Source organism: Mustela putorius, unplaced genomic scaffold, assembly GCF_011764305.1.
Source record: "Mustela putorius furo isolate JIRA1106 unplaced genomic scaffold, ASM1176430v1.1 tig00003909_pilon_pilon_pilon, whole genome shotgun sequence".
Lineage (NCBI taxonomy): Eukaryota > Metazoa > Chordata > Mammalia > Carnivora > Mustelidae > Mustela > Mustela putorius.
In genome coordinates, this window is record NW_025422057.1 from 29,734,429 (window position 1) to 29,751,474 (window position 17,046).

Here is a 17,046-nt window from a genome sequence, read left to right on the forward strand (position 1 = left end):
AAGAAACAAACCAAAGAACTAAGGGAGACAAACCCTTGTCTCTTTTGAGACAAACCCAAAAAACAGATTATTAACTACAGAGAACAAACTGATAGTTACCAGAGGGGCGTGGCATGGCGGGCAGTGGAGGGGTGGTGGTGGTGGGGAGGGATAGGTGAAACAGGTGGTGGAGATTAAGAGTACATTTATCTTGATGAGGACTGAGTAATGTATAGAACTGTTGAATCACAGTATCAGATGCCTGAAACGAATTTAACACTGTACATTATATTGGAATTTTTAAAAATTCTTCAGAACGGAAGTGAGAAGAGAAACAACTGCTTAAAATCATACTTTCTTTCTTACTCAAGGCAGATATCCTCACCTGATTTTAAGTCTTAAGTCAAGAACAAAATTTTCCCATCTGTCTAATTCTCCCAAATAAGAGCACAATGCTAGAGGACAGGTGCCTAGTGAAATGCCAAATAGAGTATTACAGTAAATTTAAAATAAAAAAAAGTACTGATAAAAAATACGCACTGGAATCTGTGTTAGGCTCACCATATAAATAATATTTCCACTATTACTAAGAACAGCAGCAGCTAACATTCATCATATACTTATTACAGGCCAAGAGAAACAGGAGAGCATGCATTCTGATGGGTTCTGAAAATGACTAAGCACTCCTTGTGAATTATCTCACTTTATTTCCATTTTATGGATGAGGAAACAGAGGCCTCCAGAGAGTAAGTACTCTGTCCAAGGTCACACAGCCAGTAAATGGTAGAACTCAGAGTAGACGTAGACAGTCTGATTACAGAATCTAATGTTATCCACTATGCTGTATGGACCCCTCCCCCTCCAGTAGAAGAAGATCTGGACAAAAAGAACTGTTCTGTTTAATACGTAAATGGTACTTTTAATTTCCACAGGAAAAGATAATTCCCCCCCCTTTTTTTTTTTTTTAAGAAAAAACTCTTTTAAGTGAGCAGTCTTGGGCTCTACACAGGCAAGTACAAGAATATCTGCCTAATGCATAAAGAAGTCAGAAAGAGATATATCAGGAATTTTTCATATACGTTTTCTCAGATATGAAGAATGGGAGAGCTGTGAAGCATAATAAAGAATCTTCTATAATCTGTATAGCCTCAGCACCAATGGATAAGAGGAACTTATCACAGGGAGTCTCCATTCACAACTAAAGGCCTTCTTTAAAAAAGTAATTAACAGGACACTCACTGAGCGATTTTTACTTGCATCACTGAACTGCCCATTGGTTAAGTGAGCATTTAAAACAAATACTTCAAATGAAGCTGCATGCCACTGTGTTTACAGAAAAACAGAGAGCAGTCCTCCAGACGATCCCTGTGCAGCATTCCTGCTGCAGTACACGGAGCATTCCAGTTAAGGTGACACACAGGGTAGGGAAGCATGAGACATTGCACAGTCGAATCTTCTCTCTCACTGAGCTTCTGAGATCATTGTGGTTATCACAGAGAAAGCACTTTCCTCAGAGATAACCAACTACTAAAGGGTCTTATGACACATTTACCTTTACTCTAGTTCTATTACTGCCATCTATAAAAAAACAGTTTCTGTATAGTCTGTAAAGGGCCTCTGAGTGAACATGCATTGGAAAAATCAAAACTGCCTCATTTTAATCATTAAGGCTTCAAAAATTAGTTGGGTTCCACACTGAAACTCTAGCACCTGCCATGACACACTCTGTCACTGGTTATCTGGCCAGTGCAGCTGAGAGTCCCCAAGCCGCCTGCTATCACCACAGGAGAGTGGACAGGAAGTATTAATGGCCTTGTTAGACCGGCAATAAACAAGGAGTTTGAAACTTCAATTCGTTTAATGGAAAAATGAAGTTACTTTTTGGTAAGTGGAATTTTCAGAATAAATTGCCTTTACAGATTCCACAGATCGTGAGCTAAGGCAATGAGACTGTCTAAAGCCTGGAAGGTTGATAAAAAGTACTTAAGTGTAAAGCCAGAATCCCAGGCCCTTACATATAAGTCAACAGCCTAGAAAGAGGGAAGAGAGAGATTTTAACTTAACCTCAATTCCAAACTACAGGGAAAGAAAAACCCTGCTGTGGATCAATGGAAATATTTTCTAAGAACTCATAGGTACTGCAAAATAATCAGAAGATAGGTTTATCTAGATGTACTCTAATGAGCCACTCAAGACTGTCTTTAGAGAAAAAAATACCTCCTATAGTAACTACCATCCATGTCAGTCGCTGGCTTTTCCTTAATCTGTCTTCTACCTGCAATCTAAATCATCAGACAATATCATGGCAATCATGGCCCTGTAAAACCAGAGCAAATGTTTAATGCCTGGGAGACTCCTATGTCTTCACAGGAAAATTTTGCTCAGACTTTGGAGCAAGAACTACAGAAAAAGCCCTGGCGAGCTGAAAAGGCCCAACCTATCTCTGGGAAAACAACAGTTAAGAGCATGGAGTAGGATGCCTTGTCTGTGGAATAGGAAGACAAATCCTGAAATGCCTTCCCCCTAAATATAAAGCATGAAAACAATTTCAATAAACTTGGGAGGCTTCTAGGAAATGGAAATGACAAAATGGAATGGGCTTCATTCATTTTTTTTAAACGCATGCCTTATATATAGTGAGCTCTATAGAACTAGAGAGGTCTAGAGAGCTAGAGAGGAACGCCATCACTTCAACTCACCTCGGGCTTCCTGCAGTTTCTTGAGCTCTGCTTCCCTTGCCGTTTTGCTCTGCTTACTTCGAACCCCAAGGGCACTGATGACTAACCTTCTGGCTAGGGCTGCTGAAGTTTCAGGACGCTCCTTTGCTGGCTGCAGGAACTCTGAACAGGAAAAGGGGGGGGGGGCAGTAGGAGGGAGTAAGAAGAGAAAGCACTCTAGCGCCAAATGATTTAACTCTGTAATTAACATATAAAACAGACTAACAAGGGCTGCCTTAGCAGTAATTAATACAGGCCAATAGATGATGCTCAGAGGAAACTAGCAAGGCAAAACACAAACAACCCTGGCTTCGTTATCTATATTAACACAATTTCTACAGTGACCCTTGGAAACAGGTCAACAGTGAGGTAAACCAGATAAGGATGTCATCAGAAAATGGTTGCTGCATTGATTGGCCATCTATCTCTCTCTCTCTAAGTGGCTGCACAGATGCCTTATTTCCAACATAGCCTTTTGTCTTTTCTTTAAAAACATACTTCGTTTAACACTGAAAATAAAAGTGGTATGTCTTTAGAACTCCAGATGAGGTACAAGTGCTATAAAAAACAATCACACAACTATCACAAGAAAAAGCCCGAGATTATAGGCTCACCAGCATAAGCTCTAGCTTTGGCCTTGGCTGCTCTTGTGGCCTGTGACAAGGGCCGGATTTTCACCATGGTATGTTTACTACCCAGAGCATCACGAGCTGCAAAGAGGAATAAATACAAGAAAATAGAAGATATGAGGAAGAGTGATAAAAGGAAAATTTAAGGCTAGCTCTCAGAAAATATTTCCTAGGTGTCTAGATGTTCCACTTTATTAATTTTTTCATGGCAAACAAAAGAGATGGTCAGCTCCAAAAAATCCATAAGCAGCTTGGCAAATGATTATTTTAGATCAGGGATCAACGAAAGATGGTTCTGTGACCAAATCTAGCCAGCCACCTGTTCTTGTGACATTTTACTGAAATAGAGCCACTTCTATTCATTTGAATACTGTTCAGGGATGCTTTCTTGAACAACAGCAGAATTAAGTAGTGACAGAGACTTTCCACCCTAAAATATTTACTACCTGGCCCGTTATAGTTTGCAGACCCCTGTTCTAGGTGGTTCAGACAGGAACCAACATCTCTAACATCTTTTGAATGCCTCTGTATCACATCTTTCATGAGGCTAATGATGTAAGTGAAAAGGAAGCAAGTATTATAATCTCTCAGGATCAAGGCCTACTTCAAATTCATTTGTCTGGGTGGAAAAAAAAATCACAACATTTCTAAGATTCAGTCACACTGGCTTCTTAAATTTCTACCTATTATCTGTTTATGTATGATCGGAACGGACAGTTACACAGCACATAACCCTGGAAGGAGTTGGCTCTCTCTCCAAATTGCTATTGGATTAAGGTGAAAGGGAGAGGGAAAGCACACCGGTACAAAGTACTGTGCCTCAAAAACCTGCATCTGCCATTCACCTACACTGGCTGGATAATATGCCAGTTGCTAGAATAAAAGGGAAATCAGAACAAGTAGCAAGAGAAAACAGACAATAAGGAAAGACCACAGAAATCCACTAGGTGAATACCTGTAATCGGACTGGAGAATACTCCTAGGGCATGTGTGTCATCCACCCACTTAATATCAAAACCTTTCTTTCTGCAACAAAACAACACAATTTTATTTCTTAAAATAAAATTTACTTTTATGAAACATCTTTCAAATAGAGTCTCATAAAGCATTTCATGAGGAGATAAACACTCAACGAGCGCACAGGTGGAATGGGGATAATGCCACAAAAAACAGTTTGGAGGACAGAAGAAGCCACTGAATTTTAAAAGCAATAATACCACCCTAAAGAACTACCTGGCAGTATTTTACATTCCCAGCCAGTTATAGACATCAACTAATTAATCTCCGCATGTCCCTTGGGGAGGCAAAGTGTTTATCACACTATTCACAAGAGATGCTCTTATGGGCACAGAACAAGAAGAGGTCAAAGGAGGACGCAGAGAAGTGGCGGAAGAATATTGGAAGAGGAGGGAGACAGGGAAGGTCACCTGGATTTAAGGCAAATGTAGCCTCACGGACAGAGACAGAGAGGGACACAGGTCATTCAAAGCAAGAAACAAATAAGAAAGAAACCCCCAAAAAACAAAACAAACAAACAAAAAAACCCAAGAAATTGAGAAAAAAGACAACTATAATCAGAGAGGATGAGCTATTATTTCGAGTGGTAGAAAGGAAGTAAAGGGAGAACAGGAAAGAACTGTGGCAAACTCAGAACAATTCAGGATAATTAAGATATCAAGATCAGAGAAACATCAGATGGGATTAGAATCAAAACAATGACCATTAAAAACACATTTATTTTGGAGCAGAGCTATTACATAGTGAACAGAATGACTATCAAAATGATGGCATTAGTTTTTCAGAAGGGAACTTAAAAACTGCTCATACATTCAACATAGTTCTGTAGAAAGGACATGGGGTTGGAGGGTCGGATACAAAAGGACTCAGGGCTCTGCCACCTTGAGTTCTTGGGCAGATTGACTTCTCTTGAAGCTAGGTCTGCTTATCCGTAGAAAAGGGCATAGCACCTTCCAAACAGAGTTACTGTGAAAATGGAAATGAGATCATCTGTGACAAGGCAAAGAGCACAGTGCTGAGGACTTACAGGCCTTTAATAAATGAACAGTGCTCATTATTTTTTATGAGTAATAACAATATTCATTAGGAAGATTATTAATATTGATAAAAAATGGTGACTAAAATATAAAGTTGACTTGGGTATTTGACTCTCAGACATTATTGTAGGCTTCTGCACCGTGACCTTGACTTTATTTTTATAAAGCACTATAAAGAAAGAAAAAGAAACAACAGCTAAAATATCTTCCTTCAGTCAAGAAAAAAATTCCTTTGAGGAAAAAAGGAATGAAGGAGGCTTTGAAGGTTAGAGAATTTCCTGAATGTAAGAGTAAGTTTGACCATGGCTTAAAATGACCACAGGGGTTGGAGACTGAAAAAGTTCAATAGCAGAAGAGCCTGTATAATAAGAGTTTACAAAAAGCTTAGAAAAAGACCTTAGATGGGATCTGGAGAGTCTTTTAGACTTTGGAATTTCATAATCCTTTAAAATGTTTCTCTTCTTTTGGGAATGTTTTTGGGTTTGATAGAAAAATGGTCTTGCAGGTAAGATTAGGAAGAAATAAAGCAAAAGTTAATAATTCATAAGAATTAACTAGCCTTTAGTAGGAAATTCTAGACATCAATAAAACTAATCCTTGGTTTTAAAAATCATCATTACTAATAACAATCTAAGGTAGTACTAATTTGAGATTTAAGCTCATTGACTGGTTTTTAAAATCCATTAGGCACTTTATATGGAACAGGCCCTGATATAGGGTCTGAACATGTTAATGAATTTGACTGACTAACCAAACCTATATATTTAGCGGAAAGTCTACGGAAAGATTAACTGTTCTCTGGGATCCAGTTACCCTCTTATTTCTTTTAGCTATAGAACTGATATCCTCCCCCATCCAAATTTAAGTGAGGTACTTGGCTGCTAGCTAATTTTGCCTATTCTAAGAATTTCATAGAAAAACAGGGTGCTTTTTTAAAAGATTTTATTTATTTGCAAGGAAGAGAGAAAATGAGCAGTTGGGGGGACACAGAGGGAGAAGGAGAGAGAAGCAGACCCTACTGAGCAGGGACCCTGATGCAGGGCTCTCTCTCATGACCTGAACTGAAGGCAGTCACTTAACCAAATGATTCACTCAGGTGCCCCATGTTTTCATACATAAAATTTCACTGAATACAATCATGCTCATGCTGCTTTTATGCAATGATGGCAGAGTTGCCTAAAATATTTCCTATCTGGCTCTTTAAGAAAAAGTGGGAGGTTAAATCCTGATGCAGAATCTAACAAATTCAAGATCTATATGAACTGAATTTTAAATGTACATTTGTAGTACGAGACAAAAGACCTAGTTCATTTTTAGTATCAGGACGAGAATGTTAAAGTATAATCCTTCTTCGTATTGACTTCTTCCAGATCCTGAAGATCTTTTCTTTAATAACTTTCTTTCTGAAGCTTGTTTTTTATTGTTTCTTTATTCCTGAAGCTTGTTTTCTTCTTATAAGCTAAAGATACAAAGGTATACTTGATTCTTTATCTTGTCCTATATGTGTATGAATTATATACATAACAAGAGTTAGTGGAATTGTTTTCAAATGGTTTATATCAGTTTTAATTTGTATTTTCATTACGTAATTTACTAAAATTAAAACAATGAAAAATGAGTGTGAAAAAGAAAAGATGCTGTGTCTATAAAAACTTAACTGAATGCTGTGGAACAGCAGAGAATGGTGAAGTCACTAAAAAATCCAAAAATGACTATCAATTATGTTTGGGCAAAACAGCTATAAAGGACAGAAAACATTTTAATCTATAAAGAGTAAGCACTCAGATGCCTCTAAAGGTACTTTAAAGTTCTCATTCCACTTTAATTGATATGTTATGAGGAAAACATACAAGAACTCTTCTATCAATAGGCCAGTAACTTGAAAGAAAAAAAAAGGCCTTGGCACCACATCAAAGACTGGCAAGTGACTAGACATTTATATGTGTTGTTAAAATAAACTAGTTGAGACAGAGAACAATCATTTTTTATCATTCTCCACTTGACTATTTCTATCTCAGTGGTCAAAATAACCTCTAATCAGTAATTTAATTTACAGTGCTGCTGAACTCTTCGGGCCCTTGGGCCTGGCAGAAGAAAACACATATCCTCTCAGGAGAAATCCTCTTCTTCTACTGTAGAATTCAATTCCCATAAATAAAATTCCAAGGAAAACAGTTGGCTCACAATAAAAAATATTACTAAACCTGAGAATTTGCAGAAGCAGAACTAAAAAGACTTCAGGTAAAGGCATTACCAGACACAGACCATAGAAGGTCTATGTTTAATACATTTAAGAAATATTTTAAATCTTGAAAATATTTTAGAAAAAAAATAAGAAACTAAAAAATGACCACAAAGATTTTAAAGAGAAATAGAGAACTTAGAAAAATGAAAAACAAAAAATGAAATTTAAATATTCAATGGACAGATTTAACAGCAAATTAAACACAGCTGAAGAAAGAAATCAGTGAACTGGAAATTAGAACTAAGGAAACGATTCAGAATGTATCAGAGACAAACAGAAAATATAAAAGAGAGGTAACATTAGGATTAAGTGAGAAGGTCTAATATATATTTTCTTGACATCTTAGAGAACATAAAAGAGAAAGACTGACACAAAGGAACGTAACCTGAAGAGATAACTATGTGTTCTCCAAGACCAATGAAAAATACTTAGTGATTTAAGAAGCTCAAATACTCTCAAGAAGAGTAAATTTTTAAAAACACAAAGCCACATCACACTAAAATGTACAACACAAGACAAAGAGAAACCCCTAAGAGCATCCAAAGAGAAAAGAGAGATTACATTCAGAAGCAACGGTTGTGAACTTTCAGCTGGCTTCTTATTTTCCACAGAGAAAGCCAGGAGATGGTAGACTAAATCTGCACATTTCTGAGAGAAAAATGACTGCCAACCTAGAATTCTATACCTAGCAAACATGTCTTTCAAAAACAAAGTTGAAATAATGCCATTAAAAAAACAAAACCCAATTCAGTCTGTTGATGGCTGACTGTTACTAAATTAAATGGTAAAAGAGTATGTTCCATGCAAAAAGAAAATGATTTCAGATGGAAGATATGAGCTGCAAGAGGTATAAATGAAGAACACAGAAACTGGATAAATCTGAATGCTGACTCTATAAAAGAGTAACAGCAAATAATGGGAGTTTAAAAAGAAAAAAAAATTTTTTTAAATAGTCTCCATAGCATATAGTTGGGAGTGGTGGAAAGGGAGGGAATGGAATTGGGAAATGGAGTTAAAAAGCCCTTATAGTGTTTGGAAAGAGTGTAAAAACATTAACTTTAGCCATTGGTAAGTTAAGCATGCATTTTGTAATTTCTAAAGTAACCACCAAAGAATAGAAACAGCGTATCATTTCCAAACAAAATAGAATGAGAAAAAAATACCTCATCAATCCAAAAGAAGGCAAGAAAGAAGAGAAATAGATGAAACAAGTAAACACAAAAAAAGATGGCAGGCATATATCCAAATACATCAATAATTATAATTATTATAATTATAAATGGATTAAACACACCATGAAGACATCCAGAAGTCATAATCGAAGACATTCTTCTTAAATGCCCAAAATGGGGTCTAGAGAGACTATTTGGAATTTTTAAAGAACTTAGAAGAAGACAGACTTGATACAGAAGATTTCTAATGGACTTGGAAAAGACAATAAACAAAACTGATGCTAAAGTAAACAATAGGGAATATGCAAACAAGAGATGGTTTTTCAGAAGACATATTAAGAAAACTTCATCTCACCTTCCCAAACATGCCCAACTATTTGCAAATACTTACTGATAACTGCAGAAAACCCGCAGGAGGTCTTCAGTACGAAATTCTTGGGGGAAGTCATAAATTTCAATAACATGTGGAAATTCACAGTCACTGAGGTCAATATCAGAAACTTCATGGTTGTAATAATCAAATCTAGGTTCCTGGATGCTTTTTCTGTTCTTCATATTCCCTGATAACTAGAGAAGAAGAAGCATATAATTGACAGTTACATCAAGTCAGAGCACTATAAAATATCCTACCATATATAAATGATCCTTCCTTGTCTCCATATTCCAATTCCTTAATCTTTAACAGTGTCTCTGTATTAATGCTATTCACAAATACAAATACACAAATACAACAATGACCAGAAGTCTATCATCCAGTTTATATTAACATGAAGAATACTTTAAAAAGGTGTTGAAATTCCAACAAAGATAGGCAATGCATGAAACTTCACTTGCATCTATCAACCAGAGTGTGAGAAAATGTAGACTGATTAATGTGGTGAGTTAAAAATGTACATCTTGGAAAATGAATTTCAGAAAATAGCTGAAGAGATGAATTAATAACATTTGCTTTATTTGGCCTTACTGATCAGGCTCATCTCATAGTTTCTTTTCTGGAAGTAAACAAAAACAAACAAGAAATTTTTAAAATGAAAACACTTTGTTAGCCTACCTTTTCTTACATGTAGCTTACAAAGGAATTTGTTAAGACAAATGTGAGTGGCAGAAGTAATTATATTTAAGGTCTCTAACATGACAGTTACCTACAGGAATTCCCACATCACAGATTAGTTAAAAAAAAATTAACAGTAATGAAAAATACTCAAAATTCTACTATTCTAAAGAAAACTGAAGGCTATTAACTATTTCACACTTCTGGAAGCAGAAGGGAAGGGGAAAAAATGGAATATGGCATCAAAGCCAAGACAGTTCTTTGTCATTCACCTGCTATAAAACCTAGGGGCTAGTACTGATCACCCAAAGCCTTCGGACCTCAGAGTATCTTCTCCCTGTTAATCAGAAGTCCAACTAGCAGTGGTGGGCGGAAGGGGAGAGTCCAACTAGGTCTCTTCCAGCTTTTCCCTCGTTTATACTATGCCTTACTGCCCATCAAATGAGGAAATGAGAATTTGCAATGCCAAGGATACATCTCCGATTCAAGAATTTATTTGGGAGGAAGAGGAGAGGGAAAGTGATATAGGTAGAATTAACAAAAATGTTTATTCATTGCTGTACCTCTGGTTCCTTTTCTCCATTAAGCTTTAGTTTACATTTAAAAAAAACAGGAATAATAATAGCACCTATACCTCACAGATAGGTATGTAGATTAAATGATATGTACGTGCTCAGCACACTAAGTATAACACTTATATAATACTAAGTATTCAATGAATTCAACCCACTTAATTAAATTTTAACTGAGTACTGAATGTATTACAGGCCAAGTGCCATATTTCCACTCTGCTTAGGATGCAGAAAGCAGAAAGAGAATTATTCCTTCCACCATAACAATGAGAAAAGATTAGGTGATCCATAAAATAGTAGCTTTTCTTGAACTCACCAGACCACTGAGCATGCGAGACGATCAAAAAAACTGAAATCCCAAGAGTGGCAAAATCCCTCCAAACAGAAATAGAACACAGAAACTGCTTTGCCACTGACAGATCATGGTCAAAGAAGTGGGCACTACAAAAGCGGGCAAGAAGAAATCAGCTAAACCTAACAAATCCTTAAAAGCCTAAAGGGGGCTGGTCTATCAGTTTAAGAGAACTGTCCCAGAAACAAGGAAGGTCAGTAGTCATTTCCAACTCCATCCTGATGTCAGTGCCACACTATCCTGATTACTGTAGTTTTTTAATAGATTTTGAAATCAGAAAGTTTTATCTTCCTATTTTGTCCTGCTTTTTCAAAATCATTTTGGCTATTCTAGTCTCTTAGATTTCCATATAAATCTGAGGATCAGTTTGCCAGTTTCTGCCCCAAAAGGGGAGGGGGGTAGCTAGGATTTGCTGAATATGCACATCAATTTGAGAAGTATCTCAACAGTAAAAAGAAAAGATGAACATGGGATAGCTTTCCGTTTACTTAGGTCTTCTTTAATTTCTTCCAACAATATTTTGTAGTTTCTGGAGCACAAGTTTCATATTCCTTTTGTTAAATTTATTCCTAAATAGTTTTTAAATGCAATTGTAAATGGAACTGTTTTCCTAATTTCATTTTTGGATTTCTGGCATTAACTTTTTGAGGTACTTTGTAAAAAACAAAATAAATCACTGCATGTCTGTGCATTTATAAACTGGGGCTAAATAATGCATTGTGAGACATAAACAATGCATGACTACAAAATGCCTTGGAATTATAAACCCTAAGAACTGATTATAAAGAGGAAGGAAAGGGGCGCCTGGGTGGCTCAGTCAGTTAAGTGTCTGCCTTCCGCTCAGGTCACGATCTCAGGATGGGATCAGGCTCCAAGCCCAGTTATCAGGCTCCTTGCTCAGCAGGAAGACTACTTCTCCCTATTCCTGTCCCTCTGCCTGTAGCTCCCCCTGCTTGTGCTCTCTCCCTCTGTCAAATAAATAAAATCTTAAAAAATAAATAAAATAAATAAAATAAAAAATGGCCTGCCAAGAACATCTGTTTATGGTCCTTTGCTCTAATCTACTCAGCAAAACTGAACTTAACATACTTATATTCCATTTCTAAGGAAACTGCTGAGTGTTTTGGCTTCTGGGACTGGTTAAACACAAAGTGTTAATAATAACAAAACACAATTCTTATTCTATATTTTATAACAATAGATATAAAGCCTGCAAATTAGATACTCCTGACTAGTTTTTCCTATCAGACACCACTATTATCAGGGATTCCTAACTTTTCCAAGGAGGAGAAAGAACTTCATTTCATTTCCCCACGGCACTGATATTGGTGAGGTCAGTTTACGTTTCTACCAGTAACACATTTTTTTTGGTTATGGTATGGTGGTAGGTAGGAGGCCATACTTTTAATGCCACTTTCTCTCCTGAGAATCCCAGCCAAACATGACAGGGAGCCTTGAAAGAGTAAAGGAGAGAGAAGTTTGTGACACTGAAGAGGGAAATGTCTAAGAGAACAATACGGAATGAAGTGAAGATCAGAGCAAGACTGTGAAGGGAAGCGAGGGGGCGGGGCCGCTGTCAGCGGATTAGACAGGGCAATACAGACAGCTTTAAGGAGAGGCTCTAAGCTTTCACACACCAATTACATAGATACACCTGCAGCAGACCTGCACAACCCAGCACGGTAGCTGCCAGCCACTTGTGGCCACTGAAAACTTGAAAACTGTGGCTAATCTAAATTGAGATGTATTTTATACATAAAATACACATCAGGTTCCAAAGACAATACAAAAAATAAAATATCTCAATAATTTCTTATGTTGATTACATGTTGAAATGATATTCTGGGTATATTATTAGATGACACTCCTCTTAATGTGCCCACTAGAAAATTTGTAATCATATACATGGTTCCTATTTGTAGCCTGCATCATATTTCTATTAGACAACTGAAACATTTACTCTAAGTCACATGTAATAGAACAAGTATCTGCTATACTGTCAATGTGAAACCTTCATATTTTAAGACCTACATATGTATTTTTCTTTCTGATGACTAAGAAATGTTTGATAGAGCAATAGAGGTTTTGAATTTGATTCATTCTAATCTCTCTATTAGACCAAGGGAATAAAATAACTCAGAGCAAATAATTTTGAGTTATGAATCACAAACATTTTAGGTTTTTGTTTTGTTTTGTTTTGTTTTTGCCAGTGGTCTGTCTTGTTTATTTATAAAGTGTAAGTAAAATGTGAGTATTCCTTCATAGGCATAACCAGCTTCCATATTCAGCTAAATTAAAATCATCTTCCCCAAAGTGAGGGTTTTTAAGACTCTTAAAGCCTAATAGTCTGGTCTTAAAAACAAGTCTGTAAAATAGTACCTGACTTGCTATGACTTAATTGCCTTGATCCCTTTTTATAGAGGAAAAAAAAGGGTGGGAAGAGTAGGTCAATCAGGCATGGATCCTTGAGCTTTTTATTTTTTGTTGTTTTTTGTTTGATCCTTGGTTCTTTAAGGATCAAAAAGATCTTTTCTTCAAAAAGAAAAAAAGTTACGAAGTTATGAAGCCAGTTACTCTCTACAGACAAAAAAACAAAAATATGCTACATTACTTTGGAATAAAGTCATATTTATATCTCTGTCAGATGAGCATGTCAGATGGCTGCTATTATTATCCTGATTACAAAGATGGAGGATTGCATCACCGAGAAACTAAAGGATATCCTTAAGATTACAAATCAAATTACTGACAGAGTTTGAATCATAACTCAGGTCTCCTGACTGCTAGTCTAGTATTCCTTCCGTAACATGATGAAAAGGTCTTTCAGTGAACACAATCAGAAACAGTGCCGTATTAATGTTCAGGACAACTAATTCTGATTACGGATTTATGGATATAAAGTATTCTAGGAAGAAGGAAGGGAAGGGCAAAAGGAGAAAAGGAGGAAGGGAGAAAGGGACGATCAATGGCAAAACTACAAAGATCGTTCAAGGTTGCTGATTTCTTTCTAGTTGTATATTCTAGATAGCATAAGGAGCATAAATTAAACTATCCAAAATACTGCCATGACCATGTCATTCCTTTGATCAAAAATTTTCAGTGGCTGCACTTAAAGCTCTCATAATTTGGCCCCAACCAGAATAACAGCCTCTCAAAGACATCCATGTCCTAACTTCTCTTAACCTGTGGTTATGGTACATGCAGCAAAGGAGAACTGAGGCAGCAGATGGAATTAAGGTTGCTAATCAGCTGACTTTAAATCGGGGAGATTATCCTGCATTATCAGAGTGGACCCAATTATAACCACAAGGGTCCTTAAAAGCAGAAGAACTCAGAGGAAAACTCAGAGTCAGAGTGATGATATTAGCAAGACTCTGGGGCCCCGAGCCAAAGAATGTGGCAAACTCCAAGAAGTTGAAAAAGCAAGACAATAAGTTCTCCCCAAGAGCCTCTGGAAAGGAATACAGCCTTGCCAACACCTTAATTAATTATCCCAGTGAGACCCATTTTAGACGTCCGACCTCCAGAACTGTAAGTTAATAAATTTGTGTTGTTTTAAGACACTATTTTGTGGTAATTTATTACAGCAGCAATAGTATACTAATATACCTTTCTAGCTTTATCTCATGTCATCCCTTAAAATATGCTAAATTCCAACCAAAGATTAATATTCACTCTGCCTCAACACACCTTACTTCCTCCTCCCCATTGCTTTGGTCTTATTACTTCACAAGTGCTAATGTCTGTCAGTCTGCCCATCTCAAAATATCACACCATTCTCCAAGGACATACTCAAATACCACCTCTTCTGTGATTCCTCCCCTAAACACCCCAAAGCATGGATAATCTAACTTGTCCTCTACCCTTTTTCAGTTTTACATCATCTACATTTACTTCATCCGTACTACTTTTGAAATACTCATTACACAGGACCTTATATTAGAGCTGGACCTGGCTCTTCCTTCCACCTCATCCTGATCACCTAACCACTCACCCAACACACATTTAATGTATGTTCAGCATACATTACAAAAAGAACTTGAATTTCAATATGTAATAAAGTTGTATGAAATATAATAAACCACTTTAAACTATAGGTATGTCTGTAACAAATTTACACATGGGGGCATAAGTTGCAGGGAAAAGGACAACAAAGACTTGATCACAAGTTGGTGGTATAACATGATAACATGATTTACAGAATCAACCCATACAGTCAATTCTCAATTATATAGGCTAGGGTATCCAAGTTCTTTGTTTCTTTCTATTTTTCTCTCCTGCTTATATCTTATGGCTACACAACTGCTTATTAACTCACTTTCTGTTGAAGAAAATCAATTTAAAATGTCATTATTTACTATAAACCTTGATAAATGGAAAGATTTCATTGGAGAACAGGTTAAAGCTATAAACAAAAACATTAAAAAAGCTTTTTGAACTATCTGGATTTAGTTCTATCTAAGGTATGCCAGTATCACAGAAAGTTGAGAGTAACAGCCAAGAATTTTTCATGTTGGTCTACAGTATTGTGAATAGACCAAAAGCTAGAATTAAAATGTTTTACCCATTTAACTTCTCCTCTTTGGCAGACAGGGAAATAACACTATTTATTTAAAAAGAAAAAAAAAAGGTATTTCAAGTTTTTTTCAAATTTCTCATAACCCAAATTCAAAAACATTCAAAAGGAGTTCCCTAAAAAGATAATGCCATTAAAGTATTACAGCATAAATATTTATATGCTATGCAGCATAAGTGATAGCTTCTAGGCCTCTTCTGTACTATTCTGGACTTACATCCTTTTCAACAGAAGGATAAATTTAGACTTTTAAACTCTAACATTTTATATAGTAAGTGCAAGAGGAGAAAATGTCCCCAGTGGAGTTCTCTACCCACAAATAAAATTATCTACTCTATCTAGGCTATGCCCCCACTGACCTTACCAGGAAACCACACTGGAAAGGCAAACTTTGGCTTCATAAAATTTGTAACAAGAATGTGTAGAATCCCCTGTAAGGTGTCATCTACAGATTTCTCTAGAATAGGTAGAAGCAATATCTCAATACCTCTGGTTATCCTCAGTGGGAGAAAGCCATGGCCACAGCTTTGGATTAAGGCCTAATTAAAGAGAAGCAGCGGGGGTGGGGGCAAACAAGCAAGCAGCAAAGGAAAAGGGCTAAAGGATCTAAGAGAAAAGCTACAACAGTGAGACATGTACGACAGCCCAGCAATTGGTTCAGATGATCATTTACTGACCCCAGTGTGAGAGGTTAACTTTGAAGAGCTCTAATTCTCTCCCATGGATGGTAATGTATGACACATGAATATATGGGCAAAGATCAAGTGAACATCCTGAACCGACATGGACCTGGTTCCTCTTCAGATCATACATAAGTTAACATGGCAGACTGGCGTTGGCATCCTTGACAAGATGCTAAACCGATCCACCAAACAGATTTAATTAATAGTCAAGAGAAGTGCTGAGGAGGCAGGGAGGCGTCTCTACTTCCTCCTCTTCGCAGCATGACTAGAAAGATTAGATGGAGAGATGCCAATGATGATGCAGAAAGCTCAAAGACCAGACAATCCAAGAACAGGAGACTGCTAGAGGTCTGAATCTTCCCAAACTATCCCTGACAGCTTGACTCAGGTACTGTTATGATAATCAGGGACAATGGCTGCCCACAAGTCCTAAGAAACACTGCAAAACAGATAAATGTAGCATTCACTGCCATTCTACTTCTTGATTTCTCTAGTTCCTAATTATGCTCCCTTCAACTACCTAAGATCCTACATCGTATCTATGCCAGTTCTCCCAAATAAAAATTTCTTCTTTGTGTTTATTACTTTAGAGAGTATTAGCCCTTGTCTATTTGTCTCCATCAGATAATATATATGTGCTTCTGACCTTCAACTGCAGACTCAGACCCACTGTATTAAGAAATGAGTCAGGGCAGGCAATATAAGAGCATGACCCATCATCTGAAGGATCAGAAACACAGTCTCCGTGCATCAAGCCTAGGATCCAGCACGCCTGGGCATCCTCTTGGCTTTTCCTCAACAGTCTCAGTTTTGGGTCAATTCACACAAATGATCTGTACATGGCTGCTGACTGGCACTTAATTTCCTTCTGTCATGCAGGCATTACTGCTAATTTAGACCTCCTCACACCGCATCCCCAGATTCGTAACACAAAACAGTCTGAATTTAAACGTATTTTGACTGCTGGCTACCCACTTCAGGAGTCAAGCCTATAGCTGGGACCCGCTCTTCCTTTC

At 37.0% G+C, this 17,046-nt stretch overlaps 1 protein-coding gene across 7 annotated transcripts in view; it reads right to left on the minus strand.

The window, feature by feature from the left end:
* Positions 1–17,046, minus strand: part of R3HCC1L (R3H domain and coiled-coil containing 1 like) — a 92,678-nt gene that overhangs the window by 11,178 nt on the left and 64,454 nt on the right. For 5 of the 7 annotated variants that reach the window (XM_004749531.3, XM_004749530.3, XM_004749529.3 and 2 more), the window contains 4 exons: positions 9,188–9,363; positions 4,281–4,351; positions 3,311–3,406; positions 2,679–2,819 (listed from right to left, as the gene is read on the minus strand). In XM_004749531.3, the coding sequence (XP_004749588.1) occupies positions 2,679–2,819; positions 3,311–3,406; positions 4,281–4,351; positions 9,188–9,363 (484 nt within the window). Of the gene's footprint in view, positions 1–2,678; positions 2,820–3,310; positions 3,407–4,280; positions 4,352–9,187; positions 9,364–17,046 lie in introns of those variants that run through there. The other 2 variants (XR_006603270.1, XM_013054656.2) reach the window with 2 other exon arrangements.